Consider the following 25,066-nt stretch of genomic DNA (forward strand, 5'->3'; position numbering starts at 1 on the left):
GAGTTCTTTGTGCAAAATGAGCATTTGGCTGGCGAGCTCCAGGGAGTTACACAACATAAGGTTAGGATTCACAAGAAGTAACATATCTACAAAACCACAGTTCACAAAGGGTCACTCGTTTTATAATTATCCGTCAAAGAGATTTTTCAACTCGCCCATTCCTCATCCTACCTCCCTTCCACATCTAACCTCCTGACAATACCTTCTCGTCTCCTACCTCGTTTTCTCCTTACTTTAATACAGCCTTCACAGCAGGCACCTCCTCCCCCTTTTCCAAAATATCCGGCAACGGCCCCACCGGCGTAATCGCAAACTGGTTAATCTGCCCATGGCTCTTGGTGTAATGCTTCTTGATATGCTCAAACTGCGTCGTCTCCCCAAACGCCGGAATATCCCAATACAGGTGCCTCACCCACTTATGCAACGCCGGGAAGCCGGAGCGGATGTCGGCAATGTTGCACTTGAAGTGCTGCACGTAGACGGGGTCGAAGCGCACGATGGTGGTGAAGAGGCGGATGTCAGCCTCGGTGACGTGGGGCGCGGAGTGCAGGTAGGGGGTTTTGGAGGCGGCGAGGTGGGATTCGATGCGTGCGAGAGAGCCGAAGAGGGTGTGGACGGCTTTTTCGTAGGCTTCTTGGGAGCTGGCAGGTATGTGTGTTTAGTAAAACGGGTGAGATGGCAGGAATTGGGGGGGGGGGGGGGGATGGAGTGTGTGCTCACGTCGCGAAACCAGACTTGTAGACGCCGTTGTTGATGTCGTTGTAGACCCACTCGTTCTGCTCTTCAATCTCTTTACGCAAGTTCTGGGGGAACAGGTCTAGGTTTTTGTGCTTGTCGTCCAGCAAGTCGTCGAAGGCGTAGTAGAACATGCGGATGATCTCGCTGCTTTCGTTGTTCACGATCCGCTGGGCTTTCTTGTCGTAGAGAGTTGGCACAGTGAAGCGTCCTGGATAGTCGGGGTTGTTTTGATAGTAGATGTCTTGGAGATGTGTGAAGTCTGGGTGGACGGGGTCGGGCGTGGTATTCTCGCCGGGGATTTTCTCTTCTGCGGTTGCGAATCGCCATCCTTAGAAGCATTAGCGTAGGTTCTGGATGTTATCATGTAGATACAATGTACCTTTGGCTCCCATATGCCAGTGTACTGAAGTAAAAGGGATAATGTCCTGCAGGTCTTTCAATTGCCTTGCAATAAGTGTGCGGTGTGCTTCGATTCGTTAGCATTGAAAGTGATGTCTTTTGAGAACTACCGACCCCAGGGGCATGCATATGAGACATAGAGATGGTAGCGGTCTTTCTCAGCGGGGAACTCGGCGCCTGGATCTTTCGAGATGAACGATCTGAAGACAGATTGCTGCCTCTTGAATTCGCCTTTTGGGTCTTTGGGATCAACCCAGTTGAGGATGTTCTTCTTATCTTCTGACTTGAAGACATCAGTACATGGTATTTTTCAGCTGAAGGTCTAGAGAATACAAACCATGCTGGTACTGAAAGCTCTTATGAGGGATGTGGGGCTCTGTATATGATTGTTGATCAGTCGCAAACGGGAGAGAACTGAGTTCATCAAATTGAAATCAAGTAGTGGAACATAGAAGCACGAAAGAAGTTAAAGATCAAGACTGAAATACTACCTGAGAAGAAAAGCGGGAGTGTTGAAGCTTTAAAGCGGTGCAATAGAAATTATTCATGAGCGGGGTGGCTCCGCGATGGTGCTCGTCATCAAACAAAGGCGCCGCTAAGACAGCTTGACATTGCTGGGCATGTTTATTCAGCATCATGAAAGACCTGACAAACATTAATCGCCCTCGTCCAGCTTCACAAACCAGTGCAAAGGGATTATGCGAGTTTATAAACATATTCCTGAGCGTCAAGCTGTAAGGTCACGTGCCGTGGGAGAAGAAATCGGTGGGTTACAGTTATCTCAGGAACCTCAGCCGCCCCTTGAGGAATTTGAGGCGTGCACAACTTTACCCCCTACACCGCCCTCACCCCCCTGCCACCTACCCCCCTGCACGCCCTAAATTCCTCTGCGGAGCGTCTGAGGACATTTGGGCACGGGCTTGGTGTAAGCTGGTTTTTTTTCAACAGGTCAACTTTCTTCAGTGGACGAGAATAGGGTATTCTTAACCAGCCACGCTCTTGGTTGTCGATGCAATGGAATATTCAGGTACTCTTATACTTAATTTATATATTTATACTCTACTACCTAGAGTATTAGGGGGCGAACTACAGCGCCAAAAAAAGTGTGTTCATTTTTGTAACTGGTTCACGCGCCATTTCGATCTGCTTTTAAGATGGAATTTCACCACTACAGCTTACCTTACCCTAAGAACCTAGGAGCTAGATCTTAAAGGTGTAAGGAAGCAGCTCCCAAAGTTTTAGAATAAGGCAAGCTGTGGTGGTGGAATGCGACCGCAAAAGGTCCTAGATGGTCGCCCTTATTAACCGCGCCCAAAAGTCCTCAGACCCTCTACGAGGAATGGGCCTGCCCGTCACGTGAACCGCCTTTTTGGCAGAATTCTCTGCACAACGTGCACAACGCCCAACACCAACCACACGCACTCAGGCAGGGCAATATCCTCGCAGAGGGTCTGAGGCACCTGAGATAAGGTTACAGCAATGAAACAATTTACTTTCTCTTCTGAATCCATTAATCTCTCTAAGCATGTTAATAGAAGCTATAGATTGAGCAGCCTCCTACAAAGGTAGGCGGTGATATCAAGTAATTTAAACACGCACGCGGGGTATGAAGAAGGTGTATGCCACTGCTTAGGTGTCTAAATGCATTTTCAAAAATATGAACGGCATAGAAGCCATTGTCTTTGGACTATGTGGAAACTTGTTGAAGCACCTCAGGCAGCGTCAGACATGTGTACACATGACTGCACGGGATAGAATGTTGTTGGGCATCTATACTCGAAGGTGGTTTCCTTTTAGAAGCACCATCATGAAGCCATTGAGCCTGCGGAGGAGTAGGATCGTCATACCCAGGCTTCACTAAGGCACCTAATAGGGCAAATTTGCACGTGACCGTCACGTGACCAGCGACCAGAAGACTTCGAAGGTGTTGTGCCACCAATGAGACTTCAGCTGAGGCTTCAACCATGGCTCTGGAACGATAGCATCAGATGCTGTGGCCCTACGTAAATAGCACCATGACAGGTCGAACCGTGGTTCAAGTGTATTGGGAGAAGTAGAGCGGGATACGATCTCTAAAAGCGTCCGTAAATAGCCACATACGAGGGTGGTCTGGGCTTGGGTATTCTGGGAGGCCTTGGGGCGGTGCGTGTTCCATGGTCGAGACATGTTGGAACAGGACGACACCCCCACAATCGCCTTCCATTCTCGTGCAGGCGTGCAGGCGTGCAGGCGTGCAGACAGCCACGCCGGGCCAGCACTGAGGTGCAGAGGACGAACATAAGATCGGGGGACTGTCTCTCCACGGCGCCGTTGCGGCCGCTGGAGATGGGTGGGGTACATGCAGTCGTTCGGACCAGGTGTGGAAACGCTGACTGTGGACTCGAAACAACGTTGTTCGTGATAGTTGCGCGCTGAGAAAGCTGAGAGCCCTCCCGGCTACCCGGTTCGATCAAGCCTCAGGCTCCTTCGAGGATAGATTGCGGGGCGTCTGATAAGTGATGCGTTCAAAGCTCCAGGGCGCAGTCGGTCCCGACGGCCAGCGCATCGCATGCCCACGCTTCATCCATCGTACAGTAGCAGCGCGGGTAGGGCCGGTACCTAGGTATGCATGCGTCGGTACCTCCACCACCCACCGTTCTGCGGAAAAGAAGACACTCGGTGCGCGCCCGCGAGCCCAACGCGATGGAGATCCTACTGCCTCTGTTGCCGCCCGGCTCGTCACTTCGACCCTACGTATACGCCTCCACGGACGGCGTGCCTGGAAAGCGGCGGGGATGATGTCAGGGCGCTAGGATGCGCCTGATGGCTCGCACGCGGTGCACCGTTCTTTCTAGGGTTCTGCAAGGCCAGCGTGGTGGTCAAATGGCCCTGCGTCTGTGGTCTGAGGCCGCAGGTCCAATATCCGCGTGCATTGGCGTGCAGGCCGTCTCCGCCAGAGGGACGCCGGCATGAGGCAGACGGTGGGGAGATGATATGCCCGTGATGCAGCCATGATTGGCAGTGTCGAGATTCGGCTCATCTGGCGGTCGGCCAGCAGTCGCCAGCAGTCGCCAGCAGTGGCCAGCAGTGGCCCGGCAGCAAGGCCGCGGGCAGGTCCACGTCGATTCCAGAGCGCGCAGCCAGTGCGAGTTTTGCCACGCCCACGGCAGCGTTGAGGGCCGCGACTCGTGACGAGCGCAGGCGTTTGGCACGCTGCTGAAGCGGGAAGATCTGCTCTTAGCCACGGCCAATGGCGCCCTGCCGCCGCCACGCAGCAGTCTCTGCGCAAAAGAGGGCTCCCGCCCACCGGCGGGCTGGCAGCCAGCTTTATTATTCCCCGACCGCCCCCAGCGCTCGGCTGCCCTACTGTGCGCTGCGCAACTGCTCCTGCCCGGCTGCTCCGTGTGGGCCCGTCGCTCGGGTTCAACGTCGACGGCGCCGCTCTCACCTGGGCGCGCTCCCTCACAGGCCTTGCGCCCATCGGCCTGCCTCCCTCCTTACATCACAGCTTATATTAGGACGCCCTCCCCGTTCGGCCCGCCGTCTCTGCTCGTCCACGGTCCACCGCGCCGCACCGCCATGAAGCTACTCGCCTCGCCACCACCCACGCGAATCTCACCCGCCGCCATCCACGGCCCCCGGTAGCACCGCTCCCCAACTCCACCCGCCCGGCGCATGGCCATCGTCGCAACAACACCACCTCGACAGCGACCTCGCGATACCCGCTGGCCGCCCGATGCCGTGGCCGTTTGGGCGCCGTCGCGCCACCAAATTAAAAGTGGACGGGCCCGCCCCCGTCGCCGAAGGGAAGAAGCCTGCCGCTGCTTATGCTGGCCAGCGATCAGGCGTCATGCCCGACACGTCCCAGGCCCTGGGTCGCCGGATTAGCACACGCCAAAGCAACAGGCGCAAAAGGAGGCCCTCCTCCCGCTCCGACGCGTCCCTGCGCGACGTCAACCTCGAGAAGCATTCCTCCGACCTCGAGCCTACACACACCGCCAGCGAGAGGCAGCACCTCTCCCCCCCGGCCAGCCAGGAAGACATCACGGCCCTCCCCATCACCAAGGAACTCGGCACCAGTCCCCACCTGCGGCCCGTCACCCAGGAGTACGAAACACCCTACAACTTCCAGCTCCAGGGACAATCGCACTCCAGCATCCCGTCAGCACGCGAGCGCGGCAAGCTGCAGCGCCCACAGACGCTGCGGGGCAAACGGAGCGCCAACGACCCGGCCCTCCCTCGACGCAAATCCACGAAGAAGCGGAAGAATGACCACGTGCGGGAGGAGGAGATACGCGCAATGAGCATGCCGCTGCCCCAGAAGCGACCCGCCGGCAACGCTGGAGGAGGCATGTTGCGCCGCGACAGCAAGAAGATGCGCAGTGGCCTGAACAGGCACCTCGAACGGCCCACGTCCAACATCTCCCTACCTGTTGAGGAGTCAATCCACTCCTCAATGTCGGGAGGATCCGAGTCCCGCGCCTTCAGGGTCAGCGCCCTCGACATGTTCACGCCCAGGCCCAAGATCCGCCTCTCCGGCTTGCAGTACTCTCCAGGTGGCGCGAATACGTCACCGCAAAACCCATCACGGAACGAGTCGAGAAAGGAGAAGAGAGCGACGACTAGCAAGGATGGAAAAGAAAGCAAGGAGGCTTTGAACAAGAGCAGGACGATTGATGATCTAGCTGATTCGTTAGATGCAGGCGCTCTACGAGAGATTATGGACAGAGATAAGAGACGGAGAGAGAAGAAGAGGAAGGCTGATGAAGAACGTATCAAGCGCAAACTGGAGCGCAGAGCAGAGAAGCAACGGGCCAAGGAGCAGGCACAGGCACCAGGTGGCACGCCGGCCATTGTACCTCAGCAAGCGACTGGATCCGTTGGCCTAGGCATTCAAAAAGAACCGTCTACTCCGATGCACGAGCAGCCCGCCACCCCGAAACCAGACCCCATGGAAACCGAGTCGTCTAGCACCTATCTGAACTACCCCGCTAGCGGTCAGATTTCAAGTAATCCGTTCGAAAATCGCGAGTTAGAGATCCATCGTCCAATCGACGAGGTGCCCACTCCCTTGGAGAGTCCCTTCGAAGAGCCAATCGTCGCGGACGCGCAGGAAGTTCGCTATTCACGGGCAAGCATGTCGCCTCCTACTTCGCCAGTCCACCACGCTCGCGGTATATCAAACGTGTCTTACATGCCGGATCTTTTATCAGAAATGGTTACTCAGCAGCCGGTACAATCGGTCGAGCCGGTTCCTACCCCACAAGAAGCAACGAGCTCGAGACAAAGCTTACCCATTGCTCCAACGGAAGTCACACCGCAGCGAACGTCAGCTAGACGGAGTTCAGAAGCTAGCGGTAAGCGCGCAGGAGTCTGGGCGTCGATATTTCGTCGTGGGGGAAAGAGATCGTCTATTGACCAAGGACGGACAACACCGTCAGAACATTCATTTTCAAACACGTCGCGAGAATCAATGTCGCGTCAACCACCACCCGCACATCTGGTGGGACCGCCGCAGGTTCGGCGGACTTCGGGCACTCCAGTTCGTACCATGTCTAAGTTCAAGGAGGACCTTCCAGATTTCCCATTGTCGCCTCCCGACTCAAGGGTCCAATCACCGGAGGTTTATGCATCGAGCTCGAAGCCTATTGCAGCTCGTCGGGGGAATAAGCAGCCGTCAAGTATTCACATCGAAGGCGGAAGTCGGCCAGGCTCTAAGCGTGGGGCAGACGCTCTTATTACCCCAACGGACGACGTAAACCGGAACGATTCGCCTGTCAGCCCTGGTGGTCGCGCTTCGCGGATAATGTCACAGTCTCTGGCGTCTGTGGACTCAGAGGGATCGTGGCTTTCAGGGAAGCCCGTTAAGAGACGGTCAAATCAAGTTCATGTTCGAAGCAGCGTTGGTTCGGCTGTCACACCAAAGCAGCATGAGGACTTCAACGCTTCTTACGAAGAACTTGGAATCCCCGACGACGAGTATTTCCGCCGATTGACGCCACAGCCAGACGAGAAACGACGATCAGCACAATCTGGTGAGCTCTTCACTCGCAAGCCTAGCAGCACAGCTATGGCTCCAACAGCTGGATCCGATACAGACGACGACGCACAAAGTAACGCAGCCGAAAAGCTAGTCGACCAGGAAACCGTCCACAGCGGGGTTGCTCGTCAGCCAACTGTTGTGCACAGGAATCCTCGAGTCAAGTCTACCGAAGCGCTGGTGACTTACTTCCAAGCTGACGAAGCCTCTGCGGCTGGATCATCACCCTCGAATGTCGGCGAATCTCCTGATCAGGATCGGGAGTCGCCCACAGAGGAGCAGCCGGTTTTGGTGCAACGCGCAAGGAGTGTCGATCTTGGCAACCATGTGCGACACCTCAGTGCGGGATCTGCAAAGCTATTAGACATACCTGCACGAGGGTCTTCTGTCGACCAAAGGCGTGCGAGCTCTACTTCTCATAAATCGAGAGCGTCGATCGTTGAGTGATCGGAATATGTTGCATGAACGAGGAATTTGTTAGAACCGATCTGTCGTTGCCAGCCACGCCACTCTTTTTCGTAATTTCCTTTGTCATTGTCAGTCTTTTCTGGACCTCATTCCGATCTCAGTCACTCGTTTTTACTTCCCTTGAGCTTTTGTGTCTTCTGTCTCTTCGGTAAGCAACGACAGCTGGTTCTAACATCCCTACGTATCTGTCCAACGTGCTCTGCCCTCCAACTTTCAACCATTGATGAAATGCGAATTGGCTATCTTTCTTGTTTTGGGGCGAAGGACGGTTTATTTGGATTCAACAGGAACTGAAAATACCCTTCTCTTTATAGTTTGTACATCAGCTGTCGAGAACAGACTGTCTAATCTCGTTTCGTCTGTCGAAAAAATTGGCTACGGGATGTCTGGGTCCGGTATAGATGGCAGGGAGCGAGTATCTGGTCTCCGCTGACCCGGCTGGCTTGGAGTGTGTGATATCATTTTTTTTTCTGGGATCGGTCTGGAGAAGACATGTGGATCTTCTTCCATCTCGCCACGATTGAGCGAGCGAGCGTGTTTTGGTGGCCTTTTGCCAGTCGTACACCTTTTCAGGTTGAGATTGTGTAGTGTAGTTTCAACGCACTTGTATTGATGGTTGATGCCAGTTCAGTCATTCATTGTCATATTTTCCGTAACGGTGTGCACAGACTATCGAATCTTACGGAGCTCATGCTGCCAAAAATACTGCTCTTTGGCATGGTCAACATCACTGATCTCATAGACTGAGCAAACAGTGCAGACCACATGTCTGTCTAACCTGGGAAGCAGAAAATAACATAGCAGATGGCCTGGGAAGCAAGCGCAGAGTTGCCCATACCTTTGTGTGCATATAGAGATCAATAATCAAGACTTCTGACCTCAGCATATCGAGGCTTTGCCCAGTCCAGGAACAGTTAGTGACGATGCTCAATCTAGGAGGAATCTAGGGAGTGAATTCCACATGACTATGATTCAATACAAGAGTCCCTCTTCATCGGTGTGAATCAATTGATTACCAACAAGTATATCTATATCAAATTGACTACATGATGTAGCCTCACTGCCGCGTACTACCCTTGTCGATAAAAGTGGTAGATGCGATAGCGAAGTGAATGCGTGCACATCACATGTGGCTTACTCCGAAGTACCCCGCCGTTGGGCGATTAAGCACGTCATATTTCCAGCGCCGTCTTCTGGCCGCCGAGGGGCTGAGGGGTCTTTGTATACAGTAATCAGCCAAGCACCCGCAATCGCCGCCCCAGAACCTTCTCAGCGACCACAAACCCAGTATCACCACCAGACACCCGTCCTACGATTTGGAATCCAGTAAGTCGCCCTTTTATTCCTGTTCGCGCGCAAGCCACGCCACTATCCTGCTTCCTTCTGCACCGAGCGAACACCGCCGTAGCACGGGCCGTCAACACTTGCCGAGAACATCACCTAAGCATCATTGGAATTGTAATCCAGTCCGCAACCATCTCGAATCCACGCTTCGCCCCCGAGTCACCCTTCCTGCTCTGTATATAATACATCAACGTTCTTGATGCTCGCTCCTTCAGTATTCAGACGAACTTTGCTCATCACTACGTCATCGCGAATAGTTTCAGCTTCGACAAGCAACCTGTACCGACCTCTCTTCACTCCTCAATTCTTTCATACCACCAGCAAAATGGGCAAGGAGGGCGTACACAACCTGCAGACGTAAGTCTTCCACCTCTCTAGAGTCCACATCTGATGGACTTGGTCGCTATTGCGCGCATGCACTGACTCAAGTTCTCTTGACAGGAAGGCCGCCTTCGACAAGGCCCTAGAGGATGATAAGGACACTCTCCTCGTCCTCGATTGCTTCGCCACCTGGTGCGGCCCTTGCAAAGTCATCGCTCCTCAAGTCGTCAAGTGAGTGTCCTCGTCGCACGCGCAACGATCGCAAACGAAATCTGATCTCATCTGCAGGTTCTCCGACAACTACCCAACCGCGAGATTCTACAAGCTCGATGTAGACGAAGTCCCCGACGTCGCGCAGGAACTCGGCATCCGCGCCATGCCCACATTCATGCTCTTCAAGGGCGGCAAGAAGATCACTGAGGTTGTCGGCGCCAACCCCAAGGCTCTTGAGGCAGCTATCAAGGCCAACTTGCCCGAGAGCGAGAAGCCATGAGGTATATCACGAAATGAATAGCGGGATGATGGATGCATGTTCTCATAAATTTGGAAGGACGACTGTGATAACTGCATGGCTATGGGATGCAGGCGAGCCGGCCATACCTTTTCAAGCGAGCAACGGTCGGTAGTATTATAGGCTCCCCAATACCGTCATTCGGCAATACAAATGTAACATCTTACGACTATGCTGTGTTCAGTGGCTTGTAGAAATGTGCCGGTGCCATTGCGAAAGAGGCTCTGTGTGATGGTTGAGACAAACCGGCCGATCGGAATCCAGGCACTCGGACAAAGTAATCAGGGCACCCCTCCAGCACTTTCCAAATGCGTAACTATCAAGAAACCTTTTCATTGCTTTGTAATAGCGGATATAGACGCCGGACCGTTCACGTTCTTTCGATTCCTCTACACCGATAAATGATGAAACTTTCCATATCAGGACGCAAACAGTGGTCTTTCTCTTGCGCGTAGTGCAGCAATTAAAACGCAGAACGATCTCGATTCTATGAAGTATCAATACATTCGGGCCGCCGCTCTGGCTCCCCGAGACTTTACGAGCCGACGTGGACGAAAGCAAGGTCTTGACTATCTCCCTCTACGTTCTGTCTTCGCTGCGGCTACTACATGAAAGACCTGTTATGTCGAACAGTCAAGTTCACCAACCGCTTTAAAGCAACGTGACTGCCCTTGCTAGAACGTTGGAACTTACACGGCTCCTACGAAGCTCATGTTAGATTTTCAAACTCCATCCATCGCCTCCAGACGCCTATCCTATGTATCTGCGTGATTGACGTCACTATTCGTGAAAAAATAGTGGCCCTTGCCTAGTTAGGCCGGACATAGTATGTACCACTCACGCAGCTTGTGTGGCCACTTCAATGATAATCTTAACAATCGAGACCTCATCCTTGGCCGGACCAAGATTGGGCTTTCAAAAGATATGCCAAGAAACCACCTTACGCGAGGAGTGAATTGCGACCTTACCCATAGAGGCAGTCAACTGGCTTTGGGCCTTCTTTCTATGCACTAGAAGACTTCCGAAGTACATCACTATTCAATATAATCCACCTACCTCCCATCCCCAGTCCCAAACTACCCAACCTCTTCTCCAGCCCTCTCCGATCCCTATCCCAGAAGACCAAACCCCCGCCTCGTCCCCCTGCCGTGTTCAGTGTTCAACAACTCCCCACGCCAACCACTTCGTTCGGCGTTGCCCCATTACAACCCCACCACTTCCTCAATCCAGTATGATCAGACCCCTTGCAGCAGGGAAGTGTCGAGGGTAGAGAGAGAGCATAACAGCCTTCCGGAATGGTACTAGCGCCGATATGAACGTATGCCCCCTCTCATAATCCCATCAGCTGAGACTACCCGCATTGAATCGATCTAAATGTGAAAGCCTCAGCCGCTTAAGTCGTCATACCGAGGGGACGCATTAGGCGGAAGAAGTAACACTTGCAACTGGCAACCCTGTGGGGATTCTGTACCCGTTTGCCGTTTGGTGAAAATAGTAACGTATTGAACCACGTGAGATGAAGGTTTTGATAGACGCGGAGGGGTATGCGAGAGCTACGTTGGGTAGTTCCTTTTCTGGACGGGAGTAGGTGCCTTGAAATCGCGGAAAGGGGGGGGGGGGGGCTTTTGGCAGGAGGATGAGGGAAAATGCGCTGAGGCGCTTCCTTGGTAGACGCACGTGGTTTAGTTACTATTTGTTACAGATCGGGCCGTGTGAGAGCGATATTGGCAGACGCACGGGAGGCGTCGCGTACGCGCAGTGTGGATCTTTATTCGGACGTAAGTAACTGGTTCTAGAGGGTATATTCTAGCTCAACGGGTGGATCCGTAGAAGAAGGTAGTGAGGTGCCTCCATGAAGGCTCTGGTCAATCTTCTCACAAAGATTTACAGATCGAACCGCGTGGAACCGTTTTTGATAGACGCAAAGGGTATATGGAGGTGCACTTAGTGTAGTTTGTTATTGAGATATAAGCAACTGCCTCCGGGGGTCCGATATCAGCTCAACGGTGACAGACCGATAAGAAAGCGCGAAGGTGCCTCTACGGAGGCTTTAGCGGCGTTAGTTGCAAAGAGTCACAGATTGAACCGCACGAAAGTGGTTTTGGTAGGTGCGGAGTGCGCGCGGCGCGACTACTGCTTGGTTTCTTTTTATAGTTGAGATAACGGAGTGCATAGAGTACGATGTAGCTTGATTATAGAAGGTCGAGGTAACAGGCTGAGGGACCTCCGAAGTTGCTTTTATCAGTTTAGCTGCAACGACTTTGTGTATGGCCCTGAGGAGGCAACGGTCGCCAGGGCATGAGGAGCTATCTGATAGGGTTCAAGCGTGGGCTTTCAAAGCCGGTGAAAGGCCATGTATCCGAGTGCGAGATAGACGCGAAGGGGTCTATAGGGTTCGGGAGACGTGAAGACGATTCCGAGATGTCGGCCAATAGATCAAGGATGCGGGAATGAGATGATGGGTGGACAGCTACTCGAGTGAAGCAGTATATAAGACTAGACACATGGCAGTTAGATACCGGTATGCATGAAGTGCTGAGCGAGTGACGGAGGAATCGAGAATGCAGTATCTTTTGCGAAGTATCAACTCGTCTGTGAGTCCACACGATCAGTGGTCTTGAAACATGGTTCTCGATGGTGGTCTACTCGGCTACCGTTTAGTCTTCGAGAGTTCCGTGAGGTTGACCTTGTTTGGTTCTTCTCGACGCTGCTTCGGTCAAACTATATCTTCGTTAATCAAAGCCACAAGCTCGAGACAATCAGAAGCGACCGTCTGCACGTGCTCGGTTCGCAGGTGTTCAGGGGAGTCACTTGTACCATGTTGCGGAGCCGCGCGTCGCGAATGTGGACAAGAAAGTTGTGAGGCATTCGAGCCTGGAACGTGCTTGGGACCCGGGGTGCAATTGGTCATGTCGTCAAAGTGTTTGTTGCGGAGAAAGCTACAGCGTTATCGGGCGCTGTGGCGCCGCCATCTGAATGATTGTGCCGGAGACGACCTCCCCCTTTCACAACGTCCACGGGGCCTGCGTGGTGGAGAATCAGATGCTGGTTGGCTTGCACGTCTGCCTCCTAAGGCGAGATAGGCATGTGAAATGGAGATGCGCGTCTCTCCGCAAGGCGTGCCCCCGACTGTCAGCGACCGCCGTCCAACCACAGTGCAGAGATGGAGCGAGAGATGGTACGGCGGAGTCACGTGGCCATCCTCCTGCTCTTTCAAGTGCTCGTTCTGTTTCGGACAGGGTGCTTCGTCGCCAACGGGTCCTTTCGCGAATCTGCAATATCTCCTCGAAGAAACCGCATGACGCCGGTGGTGTAGCATATCGGTTTGCAAGGCTGGGTGCTTGGCTCTCATGTCCAGCAGTCGTGACATGGCTCCGCCGCCCGAGAAGAGGACAGCGAGGGCCTTGGCAGTGAGACTTTGACACATGTGCTGCTCCACTGTGGCTCCGCTGGCCCAAAACTGTTCGGATAGCGGCCACCAGCCTCCCGCCCAGGCAATTCAAGCCCTTGGCAACGCCCAGGGCGAGCAATGTGGGTGGGCGGAGGCTTCGGCAAGCTGCTTGGCCCGTCGCAAGCTCTCTCAGACGGCGCTTGGCTCAAACCAGCAGTGATCGATGGCCTCTGTTCGGCTTCCCCTGTGCATCACTTACCCTACCAGTCGACTGCAATCCACAATGCCTGGATAACCTGCGATTAAACTTGTGATCCGCGCCGAGGCCACGCCTACCATGTCACCATGGCTAACAATAAGAAGAGGCGCTCCCAGCCCTGGCGACCTCCGCCGCAGCCCTTTCTCAACCGTGGTTCTTCCCCTCTCCACCTCTTTCTCTTCATAGAGCCGTGGTTCCGTTCGTGTCTATGATTTTTCTCTTATCTACCGTCACTCACTGAGCATTTCACTGCCGTCTCATACTATCCTCTCATTGCTTTCATGACCTTTCATTTCCCAGTCCTCCATATTTGCCAGCGAGAATGGGCCGGGAGAGCGCCAGAAGCGTGAAGTGGGTCGAGGTTGGTACTGCCAATGTCAGAGCTTCAAACACATGTCTGACTGATCCTATGCAGGGCCTTCGCGGCATCGCATCTGTCCTTGTGATAGTGACCCATCTGGCGCGAGCCTTCGACTACCGACTATTCTGGCCGAAGGATAATGCAGACACCACACCGCGCCTCCTTCAATATCCCATCATCCGAGTACCGTGGCAGGGCCGCATCGGAGTTCCCATCTTCGCCTTCCTCACCGGCTTTGTGTGTGCACTAAAACCACTGAAGCTATCCCAGGCCGGCAACCCCTACGCCGCCTATGAAGCCATTGCCAAGAGCGCATTTCGTCGACCACCACGATTGATACTGCCGGCTACCATTGCCCTCCTTATTTCATGGACCTTCACCGTGTTTGGAGGCTATCGGGCGGCCTCTCGCTGCGACTCATATTGGGTCCGCTTCGACAGCCCGATCCAGGAGGAGACACTATGGCTTGAATTCGTGCGGCTGTTTGACACGATCCGGAGCACATGGACAACCAACGAAAACATCTATGACCGCCATCAGTGGGCCATGCTGCGACTGCTGGTTGGCGCCTTCCACGTCTACATCACGCTGGCCGCGACTATGGCTATGAGGCTACGGTATCGCATCGCCGTTTACGTTGGCATGATCCTCTACTGGTGGCAAGACGCGTCCCAAATGACTGGTACGCCCACCTCCCCCTTTCCCCAACCCTCCGTACCCGCGCTGACCACTCCTCCCCAGAAACCTTCGGCGTCCAGCTCTACTTCGGCATGCTCATCTCCGACCTGTCCCAGCAATCCGCCATCCAAACCTTCATCTCCTCCCACCGCCGCGCCCTGAACTACCTCGCCGCGCCCATCCTCATCACCTGCGGCCTCTACTTCGCCTCCTACCCGCAAGAGCACCAAGAATGGGAGCCGTGGTCCGAGTACCTGCAGTCGCTGACGCCCTACTTCATCCCCGAGCGCGTGCACCTGGGCGAGCACGGCCGCCGCTTCACGGCCATCGGCACGGATCTGTGCATCGTCGGCGTCTTCCTCTCGCCCGCGGCGCGCCTCGCGCTCGAGCACCGCTGGCTCATGTGGCTGGGGCGGCACTCGTTCGCCGTCTACCTCATCCACGGCACGATTCTGCGCACGTTGGGCGTCTGGATCGTGTATGGCATCTCTGGGGAGCCGTGGCACCAGGCGGTGGAGGGGGAGAAGCAGTACTGGTTGCAGAAGCGGGGCGGCGCGCCCGTGGTGTGGGTCAGTATGGTCACGTTTGTAACGCTGACGTATGCGGGCGCGTGGCTGTGGATGCGGTATGTGGATGAGGCGTGTGCGCGGGCGACGCAGTGGCTGGAGGCGAAGGTGTTTGCGAGTGAAGATGAGGGAGAGCTGGAGAAGGAGAGGGAGCAGAGGGGGCCGCTGCTTGTTTGAGGCAGTAGTGCTTGCATTCAGCATCAGCTTGGGAGCCATCAGCTTGGAAGTTGAAGTTCCTTCTAAGTGAATATTCATTCTCATGATTATGATTCTTTCTCATTTCATGCACAGCATTCGATGGTGTTTTGAGGTTTGATTGAAAGGTTCCCATTTAATATATACAGGTTGAATGAGAAGCCAGCCTTCGAGATCCCAACTGGACTTTGGTGAAAAGGAAATTAGAGTATTCGTCTCCGGGTTTTCTCATAGTCTCGTCGCTTCATCGCCGTCGCTGTCTGATCTCCATTTCCCGTCTCCTACCCAAGGAAACTAATGGTACAGTTCCTCTCTTTCATCAACATCCACCCATCAACGCCGCGCCGCTTTTTTCTATACCCCGGCATGAAATCGCCTATTTGGAGGTGTCCAAAACGTAGCGACCGGCAATGGCACCAGCACGCATCTTCTCGTAGACCATGGGCAGCTCAGAGAGACCGACAACCTTGTAGGGTGCCTTGATGAGGCCGCGGCGGTAGAACTCGAGCGCCTCGGCGGTGTCCTTGCGGTTGCCGACGTACGAACCCTTGATGGTGACCATCTTGATGACGGACTCGAAGACGGGCGCGCGCAGGTAAGCGCCGGCGGGCAGACCGATGCAGACGACGGTGCCGCGGGGGCGGACGTACTCGGCGGCCTGCTGGAAGGGCTTCTCGTTGACAGCGACGAGGAGCACGGCGTGGGGCCCAAGGCCGTCGGCGGTCGCGGCCTGGACGTCCTTGACGAGGTTGGTCGACTTTGCGAAGTCGATGAAGGTCTCGGCGCCGAGCTCGCCGGTCACCATCTTCTTCTTGTCCTCGCCCGTGTCAATGCCGATGACCTGGAGGCCCATGGCCTTGGCATACTGGCAGGCGAGGGATCCGAGTCCACCTCCAGCTCCGACGATGGCGACAGTCTCGCCGGGGCGCGCGCCCGACTCCTTGAGGCCCTTGTAGACGGTGATACCGGCGCAGAGCACGGGTGCAATGGCGTCGAGGGGAATGGATTTGTCGATGCGGGCCACGTGGGCGGCCTTTGCAATGGCGTATTGCTGGAAGGAGCCGTCGACGGTGTAGCCGGAGAGCAGGGCGTGTGCGCAGAGGGGCTCATCGGACTGTTGGCAGAAGGAGCAGGCCAAGCAGGATCCGTTGATCCACTTCACACCGACGTGGTCGCCAATCTGGATCAGTTGTCAGTATGGTGGATCTGAAACGTGGGGTGAACGTGGGGTGGACAGAATCGGAAACATACCTCGATATCCTGGGCGAGGTTGCCCTTTGCAACCACAACACCGGCGCCTTCGTGGCCACCGACGAGGGGCAGCTTGGTGGCCAGCGGCCAGTCGCCGTTCAAGGCATGGAGATCGGTGTGGCAGACACCGGAGAACTTGATGTTGACCAGGACTTCATCTGGGGCGGGCTTCGCGACGGGGATCTTCTTGTACTCGAGGGGGCCGCCGTTCTTCTCGAAGACCTGGGCGTACTGCTCTGTTGGGATTGAGGGCGCCATTGTGATGTAATTGGCGAGTTGAAAGGAAGTCTGGGGTATAAAGGCTTGTTGTTTGAGTGAGGAATGTTCAGTGGACTGATGATTGAAAGTGTCACCGACGGCGGGCAGCAGGCCCTTTATACTGGTCACTCATGTCACCAGAGCAGCTCTCGATTCGAAACCCCACTTCCAGCGCGTCGTGTCCCAGGGTCGCGATGATACCGGAGGACAAGCTTGGCGGGAGCTGTGGGCTACGAGCTTCCCACCAATGCACCACATTGCCGCATCCGGCTGGCGGCCGGTGTTCCGGAAGGCTTTCAATGGGCAGGTGGAGGCATGATTGGCGCCTCGCAGCAGAGCCACATCTGCAGTTGGCGGCAGCGCTCTACACGGAGCATCGGATGACAGTCTCACGACGCCTCGAAGGCTTCTCGGCCGGCTGGCGACGAGCTTTGCTGCTCCCACGCGGGCACGGGTAGCAATCTCAAAGGGTTTTTTTCCTCTGTGCTGAGGTGGGCTGACTTGGCGGGCGCGCTCCGTGGCAGACACTGTTGCAGTAGGAACCGCGGTGCATGAGCATGACGTTCTCGAACAAACGGCACCCTAGCAAGCGACGCATTCCACCGAACCTCACCTGATGATTTACCCCTCCACCCCTCCATCGCTCCGCCGCGCACCGCAGCCTGGGTAGGGCTGGTGGCGACACCCCTATCGCAATCAAATCAATCAATCAATCATCAACTCCCATAACAGTCGTGATCGCACCGTCTGCACAATCAATAATCAATTCCATCTGATCGATGGCATCCTCCCGCCAGCCCCTCAGCCTCAGCCCCTCTTCCTCCATCACAGCCAAAAGAGTTAAAACTTCATCGTAGTCCCACAGCCCGGACATGAGGATCCCCCCCTAACAGCCTCCCTCCCACCATCCCTCGGTCGAACGCACCCACCAACCGCCTGCCCACCACTCTGCCTTCAAACCTCTTCCCCCGCAAGCCCCACCACCGTCCCCCTTCCCCGCCCCCAACACCGAGCCACCAGCACGCTACGCGCTCCCCAGAGCCGCAGGACCGCCCATCTACCGATGCTGGTGCCGCATCAGATGCGCGAACCAGCGCCCTCGGAGCCTTTCGCGGCGAATCTCCATTGTGGAGATGCATGCCGCCGGCGGGACGGCTCACGTTGGTTACCTTGGTCCACCACGCGGTAGGCTATCGCGGGGTAAGGGTCTGCCGCGGAGCTCCACGCCCCGTCTGAGCGCATCCAGGCGCGCTGCCATAATCTCTCGGGCTGCACATGTGGGTTCCTGGTGCATTTATCGGCTGAAAGGGTGAGGGCTAGGTGCAGATGTGGATGCAACGAGGGGGCGCTGTGGAGGGAGATGCACATACGTGTTCGTGAACTACTTTGGCCTTGGATCGTTGCAGAGGTAGGTGAGTATACACCGCGAAACCACTCGCAGCAAGCCATACCACCCCCGAGGTGGTTCCAACGTTGCTTGAAGCTGTCTCGACCTATTCTCGAACCCCAATTGCGGGGGAGAGCCTAGAAGCTTTGTTAGACTTTTGCTCGGCCTTCGGGTCATTGTGAAACTGTATCCCCAGGCCACCACAGCTAGGGGTCCTCGTGCAGGTAGTTCCCTGTACATCTTGCATTGACTCGCTAGTGCAGAGAAAATAGACTCCTTTTCGCCGATGAATGGCCAATAGAAACTTAGAGCTGTCCTGGTCCGAGCTCCATCTGTTCCGGTGCCCCTTCTGGAATCGAAGAGCTCATGCACCCCAAGAAACTTCGCATCTTTCAATCCACTATTGCACCTCCCCACATTGGACCTCGAATAACCCTCAGATGTAAGAAACGAGAACAGTGAAAGTTAAAAGAGAAATCATAAGAAAGAAATCTTCGAAGCATCAACCGCCCATACATGACGTCCGGATGAATAAATACGGTAGATGAGTGTCAGGGATTTGCGACTCAAACATGGCATCATCCAGTAATCAACGACCGGCTTCAGAACTACCATCAAAAAGCCATCCATTCGGCCTACTTGGCCACCTCTGATCAACCAGCGCACTCACGCGATTCAGGATGCGATTGCCGCCTAGAAGAACCTGGAAACGCTCGACTCGCTCGTCTGCTGACAGTAGGATGAAAGCGGGAAGGCCGAAAACCTGAGTCTCGTTTTGATCCGATTCGGATGTCGATAAGAACGGTGTGTTGGGGGGAGGCTTCAGCGCGGCGAGGATAGCTTGGGCTGCATACGCATTCACTCCGCATCGGCGAAGAAATAGCTCCCACTGAGTAATAGAACCCAAACATCAGTAGCGCGTCCAATGTAGGTAGTCACTGCTAGAGAAAAGCTACTGCCCACTTACCAAAGTCTCCTCTTGCAGCAACTTCATCTCGTTGGGCCTATCTGGAATCGTTGAGATACCCCAGCGCTGCATGGCCCACACAATCCATCTTGCAAGAGCCTCTTCTCCCCCGGGTACGTACTTGATGGACACCGCCGCTTCCATGGACGAGCAGAAGTCTTTCAATTCTGTCAATGCTTTGGTGTCATAGTCGTCCAGTGGATTCTCGAGTCCATCTCTCTCACGTTCTGCACTGAGACCCTCGCTGACGAACACGACTAATTGCTCGTACCTACCTGATAACGCAAGCACTTCAGCCCTGATTGAAGAGTGATCAGGCTGTCCTGGCAGAGCCCGTTGTTTGATCTGCTGCAGAGTCGTCAACACTAGCCCGGTAGAAGCTGAAAGAATCAGGTCTGCTTCTTTGGCAGGTGAATTAGGAGCCTCGAAGTCTCGTTCGATCAGCTCTACTTCGGGATAGACTTTCTGTATAGCTCTAGTCAGATAGCGTTGTGTTAGGAGCGCGGCTGAGATGATGAATGAGCAAGGTGGGAGGTTATCCGATGTAGGCGGCACGCTGGTGCCTTTCCGAGTAGGCTTCAGAGCAGCCGTTGACTGTTCAGTAGTGAGCGGGACTTCTGGGGTTGTATTTTCGGATCTCAGCGGTAAGAAAGCAACATTGGGGTCTCTCTCTGTCGTGTTAGGTTTCTTGGGTGCTTTGCCACGCATGTCCATGAATTTGTCCAGCGCTGTGGATGCTGAGAATATGCCGCCAAGCATAAGGCCACCGTCTGGCTCGTGAACTTTTCTCGTCGTGCCAGTGATCGCTTCCTGCTTGGAGCCGGGTGCTGCGCGTTTGGCAATTGGAAGGCCATGCTCGGTGACACGCTTATCGTTTCTTGTCGCATCAGAACTCATCTCCTCGTCCTCCGCCAATTCAAGTCTCCTTTTTCGTAGAAGAGTCTCCATGTCCTTATCTGGGCGATAATTTCCCATTTCAAGTTCTTCGTCGCTTTCCTCTGTGCAATCAAGAATTCTTAGCCCCTCTGGCTTCCAAGTCAAGGCTTCAGTATCCACGGGATGCCCTCCACTCAAATCCTTCAGCAGCTGGAGTAAGAAAGCATCGTCTTCAATTTCTTCATCTAGAGCAACTTTGCCTAACTGGGACGGGAATGGACTCCATGGAAGATCTTTTTCAAGTCGCCGGACGCCATGCCATGATGAGAAGTCATGGAAGTCATGGCGTTGAATGATTTTGAGTAGCCTCATCTGAGAAGCTAGATCTGTCTCGTCACTCCCATGATTGCTATTTGCCTTATGCTGGAACTCTAGCCACGGTGACTGAGGCAATGAGAAGTCAAGTTGGGGCACACTCATTCTTCTAGTCGTATCGATCTCCTGAAGTTGCTCATTTTCGAGCCGTTGATTAGCTACTACTGCGCGCGGATTGATCACTTCGTCGAAGAAATTCTCGAAGTCATTCTGAGAGCTGATTAAGTTGCCACCAGAGTTGATCGTGGGCGGGAGCTTTAAAGTTGGAAGAAACTCTTGAGCAATATCCGAGAAGGAAACCGACTTGGTTCTTTTGCTTGAAGACTCCAGTGTCATGGGCGGAGTAAGCGGGCCTTCGATCTTTAGATCAACAGCTTTGCGCTTCCGAGGTGACGAAGATGGAAGCTCTGATAGATCACGGAGCGGACTGTAGATTTGACCGATATGAACGTCGCCAGGAAGCAATGATTCACTCTTACCAGAACCAGTATACATTGTAGGAGGAAGGATTGAGTCCATTTTCATAAGGTGGTCGTCAAGCGCTTGTCCTTCTGCGGCTGTTGAGTTAGTGAGATCAGAGAGTACCTCCATATGACCAGCTAGGGAGTCGAAAGCAAACGCATCAAGCGGAGGCGTAAGAGGGAGCAACGGCGGAGTCATTGGCTCGATGGCTGGATTCTGACCTCTTTAGTAGTCATTCTTATGCACGATGGATTCCACCTACTCGTCTGTACTGATCTGCCTCGGCCTTCATTTCGTCGAGATCTCTGGGGATGTAGGAGTCTTTCATGGCCGACTGGAGAAACAAGAGATCTTCTTTTGATATTTGCAGTCTCTCTTTTCCTGCCTCCTGGTGCTTGACAAATGGCAGAGCAAGATACCTCGAAGGCCAGGCGAGCCCTTCGTCATTGTCGTCATCAACCAGCTCGAGAGGTAATTTGAGCGTTCCAAATTTCGGCACTGCGATACTTCCGAAATTGCGCAGGTCAGCTTCATTATCAGAACGCAACAATGGTAGCTCTAATTTGAGCTGCGCCACTCTACGCCGGTCGTCAACGGTTGGATCCTGGTAGTCGGGCAGTACCGGTTGGGAACATGTTAGCTTCAAGAGTATCGCTACGTCTTTGCTCAGAGTTAGTCGTTCTTTTAAGACGAAATCCGAAGCCAAGTCCACTAGTGAGATGCCGATGGGATCTTGAAGATCCGTTTCGAAATCTTGATCTGATACAGGCGTGACACGACCGGCAAACGTTAGTTCCGCAGTGTAGGGTATGGTCAGCTCAGATTGGCGTGCGTATTCTAGAGCGCTCAAGTCTTCGTATTGATCTCCGGTGTCCTCATTGTCGGCATTGTCGAGCGACCCTTCGGAGAAAGGTATGACGCTGTCATAGCCACTCCTTTGGCACGCAAGCGCGGGTTCTTGGGGCTCTGACATGCCTAAGTCATGCCGTAACAATGCTCCCGACTCGATGAGAGATGATCGCGCGTGATGATGTCCAGGGAGAGATGAAAGTCGATGCGAAGTTCCCTTCGACGAGCGGGATCGGCAATCACGTGATTGAGCTACCTTTATCTGGATTAGCGCATATCAAGCATTGCCGAGAACCTTGGAATTATGCAGGCCAGGCACATCACCACCACGAGAAGACATCTAGTTCAGTCAATTTTATCCATATTTTGGTGTCATGCCTTAAGATACATGCAATGAGGGTAGGGGTCTAGTGAAAAAGACCCGCGTAAATACGCTCGCTAATCCGCAGCATGCCATGACGAATTCCGCAAAAACGCCAGACTCTCTGGTGAGTAATGAAAAGAAATCAGCCTTTTCTCATACTGAGGGCTAATCAGTTAACGCCAAAGCCTTTTGTACGGTGATAAGCCATGGAAAGAAGGTAGAACCGTATCGTAAGCCAGATGGTTATAATAGGCCTCTAGTCATTGTAGTTGACAATGCCCGAGCCGTCCTTGTTGACCTTGGGAAGACCATAGCGCTCGGCAAGATCTTCTTCCTGGGATTTTCCGGCAGGATCGAAGACTGGACGCTCGGCCTGGCAGCAGACTCGCACGGCGTGACGGCGGTGGGGCGCAAAGCCGTAAGATGCAGTGTGATTCTAAGGCACTGTTAGTCATAGTCTAGTCAAGAGCCGGGCAGTTGGAACATACGCAGACACGATTGTCCCAGAACGCGACGTCGTCCTTATTCCACTGGAAGCGGACGTGAAGCTCCTGGGTTGTGGCGATGACCTCGTTGAGGTATCCGAGGATGGCATCGCTCTCAGTCTTGGGGATCCCGACGATCTTGGTAACGAAGCCGGGATTGAAGAAGAGTGACTTCCAGCCCGTCACGGGGTGGGTGCGGATAATGGGGTGTTCCGTAGTGACAGCGTCGCGGCGGACAGGACGGCCCAGCTCACGTGATCCTTGCGCTTGCATCTCGGCGGAGTGCAGAGCGGTAAGGCTCTCAAGGTACTTTTGCATGAATGGGGAAAGGGCATCATATGCTGCATACTGTGAGGACCAGAGGGTGTCGCCTCCTCCGCCGCGTGGAGGGCCAGTGACGACCTTCAGGGACGTGTAAGAGGGAGGCTGAAACTCATAAGTCACCTGGGCTTGTCAGCATCGCTTCATGGTGGGAAGACATTCGAGGTCACTTACGTCGGAGTGCCACAGGAAGGTTGGGGTAAACATGGCCCGCATGTCTGTCGAGTTCTCACCGGTGTACACAACATGAACATCCTCAAGGCCAGGGCGCTGGGGCACACAGGTGGTGGCGTGCTTGTGCAGGCTGCCAAAGTAGGCTCCGAGCTCGCGCTGAGCATCGATGGTAAGGTTCTTTTGGTCCCGGAAGAAGACGACGCCTCGAGTGGCAATAAGGCGTGCGAGGTCGTCCTTCTGGGCATCCGTGAGGTTGGCCAAGTCAATGCCGTGGATCTCTGTGCCGATCTTGGGGTTGTAGTCGAAGACATCTGTGGCGGCGCTAAGGAGATTTCGGAACTCTGGGTCACCGTTGAGGCCCTTATCGTGGTACGGCACTTCAGTCAAGGCCGGCCACTTGACGTCTGGGAAGCGTGGTTTAAGATCCTCATACTCGTAGTTCTCGTGTGACTCGACGACGTTACGGCCTGGCGTGTAGTTGATAACCGACTTGTTCTTGTGAGGAGCCTTGACGTCAGAGTCCTTGAAGGCGTCGTACTGAGCAGGTTCCACAAGGCCAGGTGCCATTGTGACGGGTTGAGTAGTGGGTATGAAGGGAGTTGGTTCAAGAAGGAAGTGGATGAGGGGATCTTTGACGAGTGTTGACGAAGGAAAATGGGCTATTGTTTAGACAAGTGGCTCAATGCAGTGATGGTTGGAAGAGAAAAATGGACAGAGTGGAGCTTTCTTATATTTCAGAAGTGACTCGAAGCGGCCGGCCTGATGGCGCCAGAGGCAGACCGCTAAGTCGATGGCCTCGCTGCTATAACGCAATACCGTGGGTGAGCACACCATTTTGCGGGACAAAGCACTGTGGCAGGTCCCCGCAAAACCGCTACGCACATGGGTCATATCAAAGTCATCCCAGCCGAGCCGCAACGGTGCAGGCATAGATCAAGCACACGCCAGTTCTCCGGGGCCTTGACGCGCTGCACAGGCACCAAACGGGGAGCATTCGCCAGGCATGTCGTGATCGCGCGCACAGGGCACTACGGCTCACTCTCCTATGGTGCAATCTGGAGACTCTGGCGAATGATTACTGGGCGGACGGCGGGAGCGGCGTAACGCAGCAGCAGTGACTTGCCTTCTGCTCCAGGCGTCTCGCCGTCAGATAGGCCCAATTGTGTACGAAATAGGCCAAATAACACGCGGGTGGGCGCGATGGGAGGCAATTTGGGATGATGGAGGTTGGAAAGCGCGCCAAGCCATAGTGCGCCATGCCGGATCGGGGCCCCGAAACGCGGTGAAAGCCAGACCTCAATCACGCAATCATCGGACTCCATGGCGCAACGACGGTGGTGTTTGTCGCCTGGTCAGACCTCACGGCATATGTAATGCCCGTGTCGTCGTCCTTCCAGCACTCTCTGCCTGTCTCCCGGCCTCCCGAGGTCCTCCGCCTGGGCCTGCTCACCGCGTCGTCCTTCTCTTCCAAGCTCGTCCAAGTTGGGCCGGTCTGCAGCAAATCCGCCCCTCGCAGTAATTACACGGCGCCTATCCCCGAGCTCGCAAAGTCGCCGGGAGCGGAGCACCTGGGCCGGAACAGACGCATTCCCTCAGCCAGCTCACTTCGCGCTGGACTTCCTCACATGTCTAGCGTATGTGGGTCCGTTCGTGGTGTGGCTTCTGATATTCTGCTCATGCAGCCTGGAGGAAAGTAATGCTGGCACCGTCCGGGGTAGCCCGGGCATGTATGAGGTTGGTCGAAAAGGTACACCTGTGCCTACGTCCTATTTTCGAAAATCCGTCAGAGTTCCAGGCAGTGGCTCGTAAGTGTCACAAATCCCCAAAAGATAAGACCTGTAGCAGCTCACCTCGGCTACCTCCGCTTCGCCTTCGTTGTCGTCTCATGCTAGCGCCGTATGTGGGTCTGATACGGAAGTCTGTGGTGTTGCTTCGATGGATGTTGAGATACACAGCATCACACCTGGACCCTGCGTTATCCGAGTAGCGTGGCCGTCACCGGCATCCCGCACCCGTGCTTGCAGAGACGCAGAACCTCAGCCCTGCC

The 25,066-nt window shown here is 54.5% G+C and overlaps 8 protein-coding genes across 8 annotated transcripts; 3 read left to right on the forward strand and 5 right to left on the reverse strand.

Annotated features, from left to right (window-relative positions):
* Positions 1-42: 42 nt before the first annotated feature.
* BDZ99DRAFT_433200 (glutathione S-transferase omega-like 2) lies at positions 43-1,692 on the reverse strand. The gene is made up of 5 exons (XM_033717388.1): positions 1,475-1,692; positions 1,252-1,420; positions 1,118-1,204; positions 721-1,066; positions 43-641 (listed from the first exon to the last, which is right to left on the reverse strand). Exons 1-5 carry the CDS (start codon positions 1,559-1,561, stop codon positions 230-232), a joined length of 1,101 nt encoding a protein of 366 aa, XP_033583158.1. The 5' UTR covers positions 1,562-1,692; the 3' UTR covers positions 43-229.
* Positions 1,693-4,695: 3,003 nt separating this feature from the next.
* On the forward strand, positions 4,696-7,603 carry BDZ99DRAFT_514801 (uncharacterized protein; the record flags this gene model as incomplete). The annotated part of the gene is made up of 2 exons (XM_033724910.1): positions 4,696-4,757; positions 4,825-7,603. 2 exons carry the CDS (start codon positions 4,696-4,698, stop codon positions 7,601-7,603), a joined length of 2,841 nt encoding a protein of 946 aa, XP_033583159.1.
* Positions 7,604-8,884: 1,281 nt separating this feature from the next.
* On the forward strand, positions 8,885-10,228 carry BDZ99DRAFT_458089 (thioredoxin). The gene is made up of 3 exons (XM_033718837.1): positions 8,885-9,325; positions 9,410-9,520; positions 9,578-10,228. Exons 1-3 carry the CDS (start codon positions 9,294-9,296, stop codon positions 9,780-9,782), a joined length of 348 nt encoding a protein of 115 aa, XP_033583160.1. The 5' UTR covers positions 8,885-9,293; the 3' UTR covers positions 9,783-10,228.
* A 2,272-nt stretch (positions 10,229-12,500) lies between these two features.
* Positions 12,501-13,261, reverse strand: BDZ99DRAFT_130802 (uncharacterized protein). Its single transcript, XM_033712613.1, has one exon. It carries the CDS (start codon positions 13,225-13,227, stop codon positions 12,748-12,750), a length of 480 nt encoding a protein of 159 aa, XP_033583161.1. The 5' UTR covers positions 13,228-13,261; the 3' UTR covers positions 12,501-12,747.
* A 208-nt stretch (positions 13,262-13,469) lies between these two features.
* Positions 13,470-15,181, forward strand: BDZ99DRAFT_406765 (uncharacterized protein; the record flags this gene model as incomplete). The annotated part of the gene is made up of 3 exons (XM_033716460.1): positions 13,470-13,811; positions 13,866-14,493; positions 14,553-15,181. Coding segments are annotated over exons 1-3 (1,296 nt in total), but the record flags the coding sequence as incomplete, so codon positions are not given.
* Positions 15,182-15,626: 445 nt separating this feature from the next.
* BDZ99DRAFT_433213 (GroES-like protein) lies at positions 15,627-17,049 on the reverse strand (the record flags this gene model as incomplete). Its single annotated transcript, XM_033717389.1, has 2 exons — positions 16,502-17,049; positions 15,627-16,430 (listed from the first exon to the last, which is right to left on the reverse strand). Exons 1-2 carry the CDS (start codon positions 16,757-16,759, stop codon positions 15,627-15,629), a joined length of 1,062 nt encoding a protein of 353 aa, XP_033583163.1. The 5' UTR covers positions 16,760-17,049.
* A 1,273-nt stretch (positions 17,050-18,322) lies between these two features.
* On the reverse strand, positions 18,323-21,799 carry BDZ99DRAFT_542497 (uncharacterized protein; the record flags this gene model as incomplete). Its single annotated transcript, XM_033726763.1, has 3 exons — positions 18,323-19,035; positions 19,114-20,949; positions 21,089-21,799. The coding sequence occupies 3 exons, from the start codon at positions 21,797-21,799 to the stop codon at positions 18,736-18,738; spliced, it is 2,847 nt and encodes a 948-aa protein (XP_033583164.1). The 3' UTR covers positions 18,323-18,735.
* Positions 21,800-22,295: 496 nt separating this feature from the next.
* On the reverse strand, positions 22,296-23,586 carry BDZ99DRAFT_514806 (TauD-domain-containing protein; the record flags this gene model as incomplete). The annotated part of the gene is made up of 3 exons (XM_033724911.1): positions 22,296-22,475; positions 22,528-22,968; positions 23,020-23,586. The coding sequence occupies 3 exons, from the start codon at positions 23,584-23,586 to the stop codon at positions 22,296-22,298; spliced, it is 1,188 nt and encodes a 395-aa protein (XP_033583165.1).
* Between the last annotated feature and the right edge of the window lie 1,480 nt (positions 23,587-25,066).

Source organism: Mytilinidion resinicola (genome assembly GCF_010093595.1).
Source record: "Mytilinidion resinicola strain CBS 304.34 unplaced genomic scaffold BDZ99scaffold_2, whole genome shotgun sequence".
NCBI classification, from domain to species: domain Eukaryota; kingdom Fungi; phylum Ascomycota; class Dothideomycetes; order Mytilinidiales; family Mytilinidiaceae; genus Mytilinidion; species Mytilinidion resinicola.

Bases quoted from the DNA above. Each gene is read 5' to 3' on its own strand.
- BDZ99DRAFT_433200 (XM_033717388.1), bottom strand. From the start codon at position 1,561: ATGAACTCAGTTCTCTCCCGTTTGCGACTGATCAACAATCATATACAG. The intron at 1,205-1,251 runs GTCGGTAGTTCT...AACGAATCGAAG, and splicing joins CTCATATGCATGCCCCTGGG to CACACCGCACACTTATTGCA. The intron at 642-720 runs GTGAGCACACAC...CATACCTGCCAG, and splicing joins TACAAGTCTGGTTTCGCGAC to CTCCCAAGAAGCCTACGAAA.
- BDZ99DRAFT_458089 (XM_033718837.1), top strand. From the start codon at position 9,294: ATGGGCAAGGAGGGCGTACACAACCTGCAGAC. The intron at 9,326-9,409 runs GTAAGTCTTCCA...TTCTCTTGACAG, and splicing joins GGCGTACACAACCTGCAGAC to GAAGGCCGCCTTCGACAAGG. The intron at 9,521-9,577 runs GTGAGTGTCCTC...TCTCATCTGCAG, and splicing joins ATCGCTCCTCAAGTCGTCAA to GTTCTCCGACAACTACCCAA.
- BDZ99DRAFT_130802 (XM_033712613.1), bottom strand. From the start codon at position 13,227: ATGTGTCAAAGTCTCACTGCCAAGGCCCTCGCTGTCCTCTTCTCGGGC.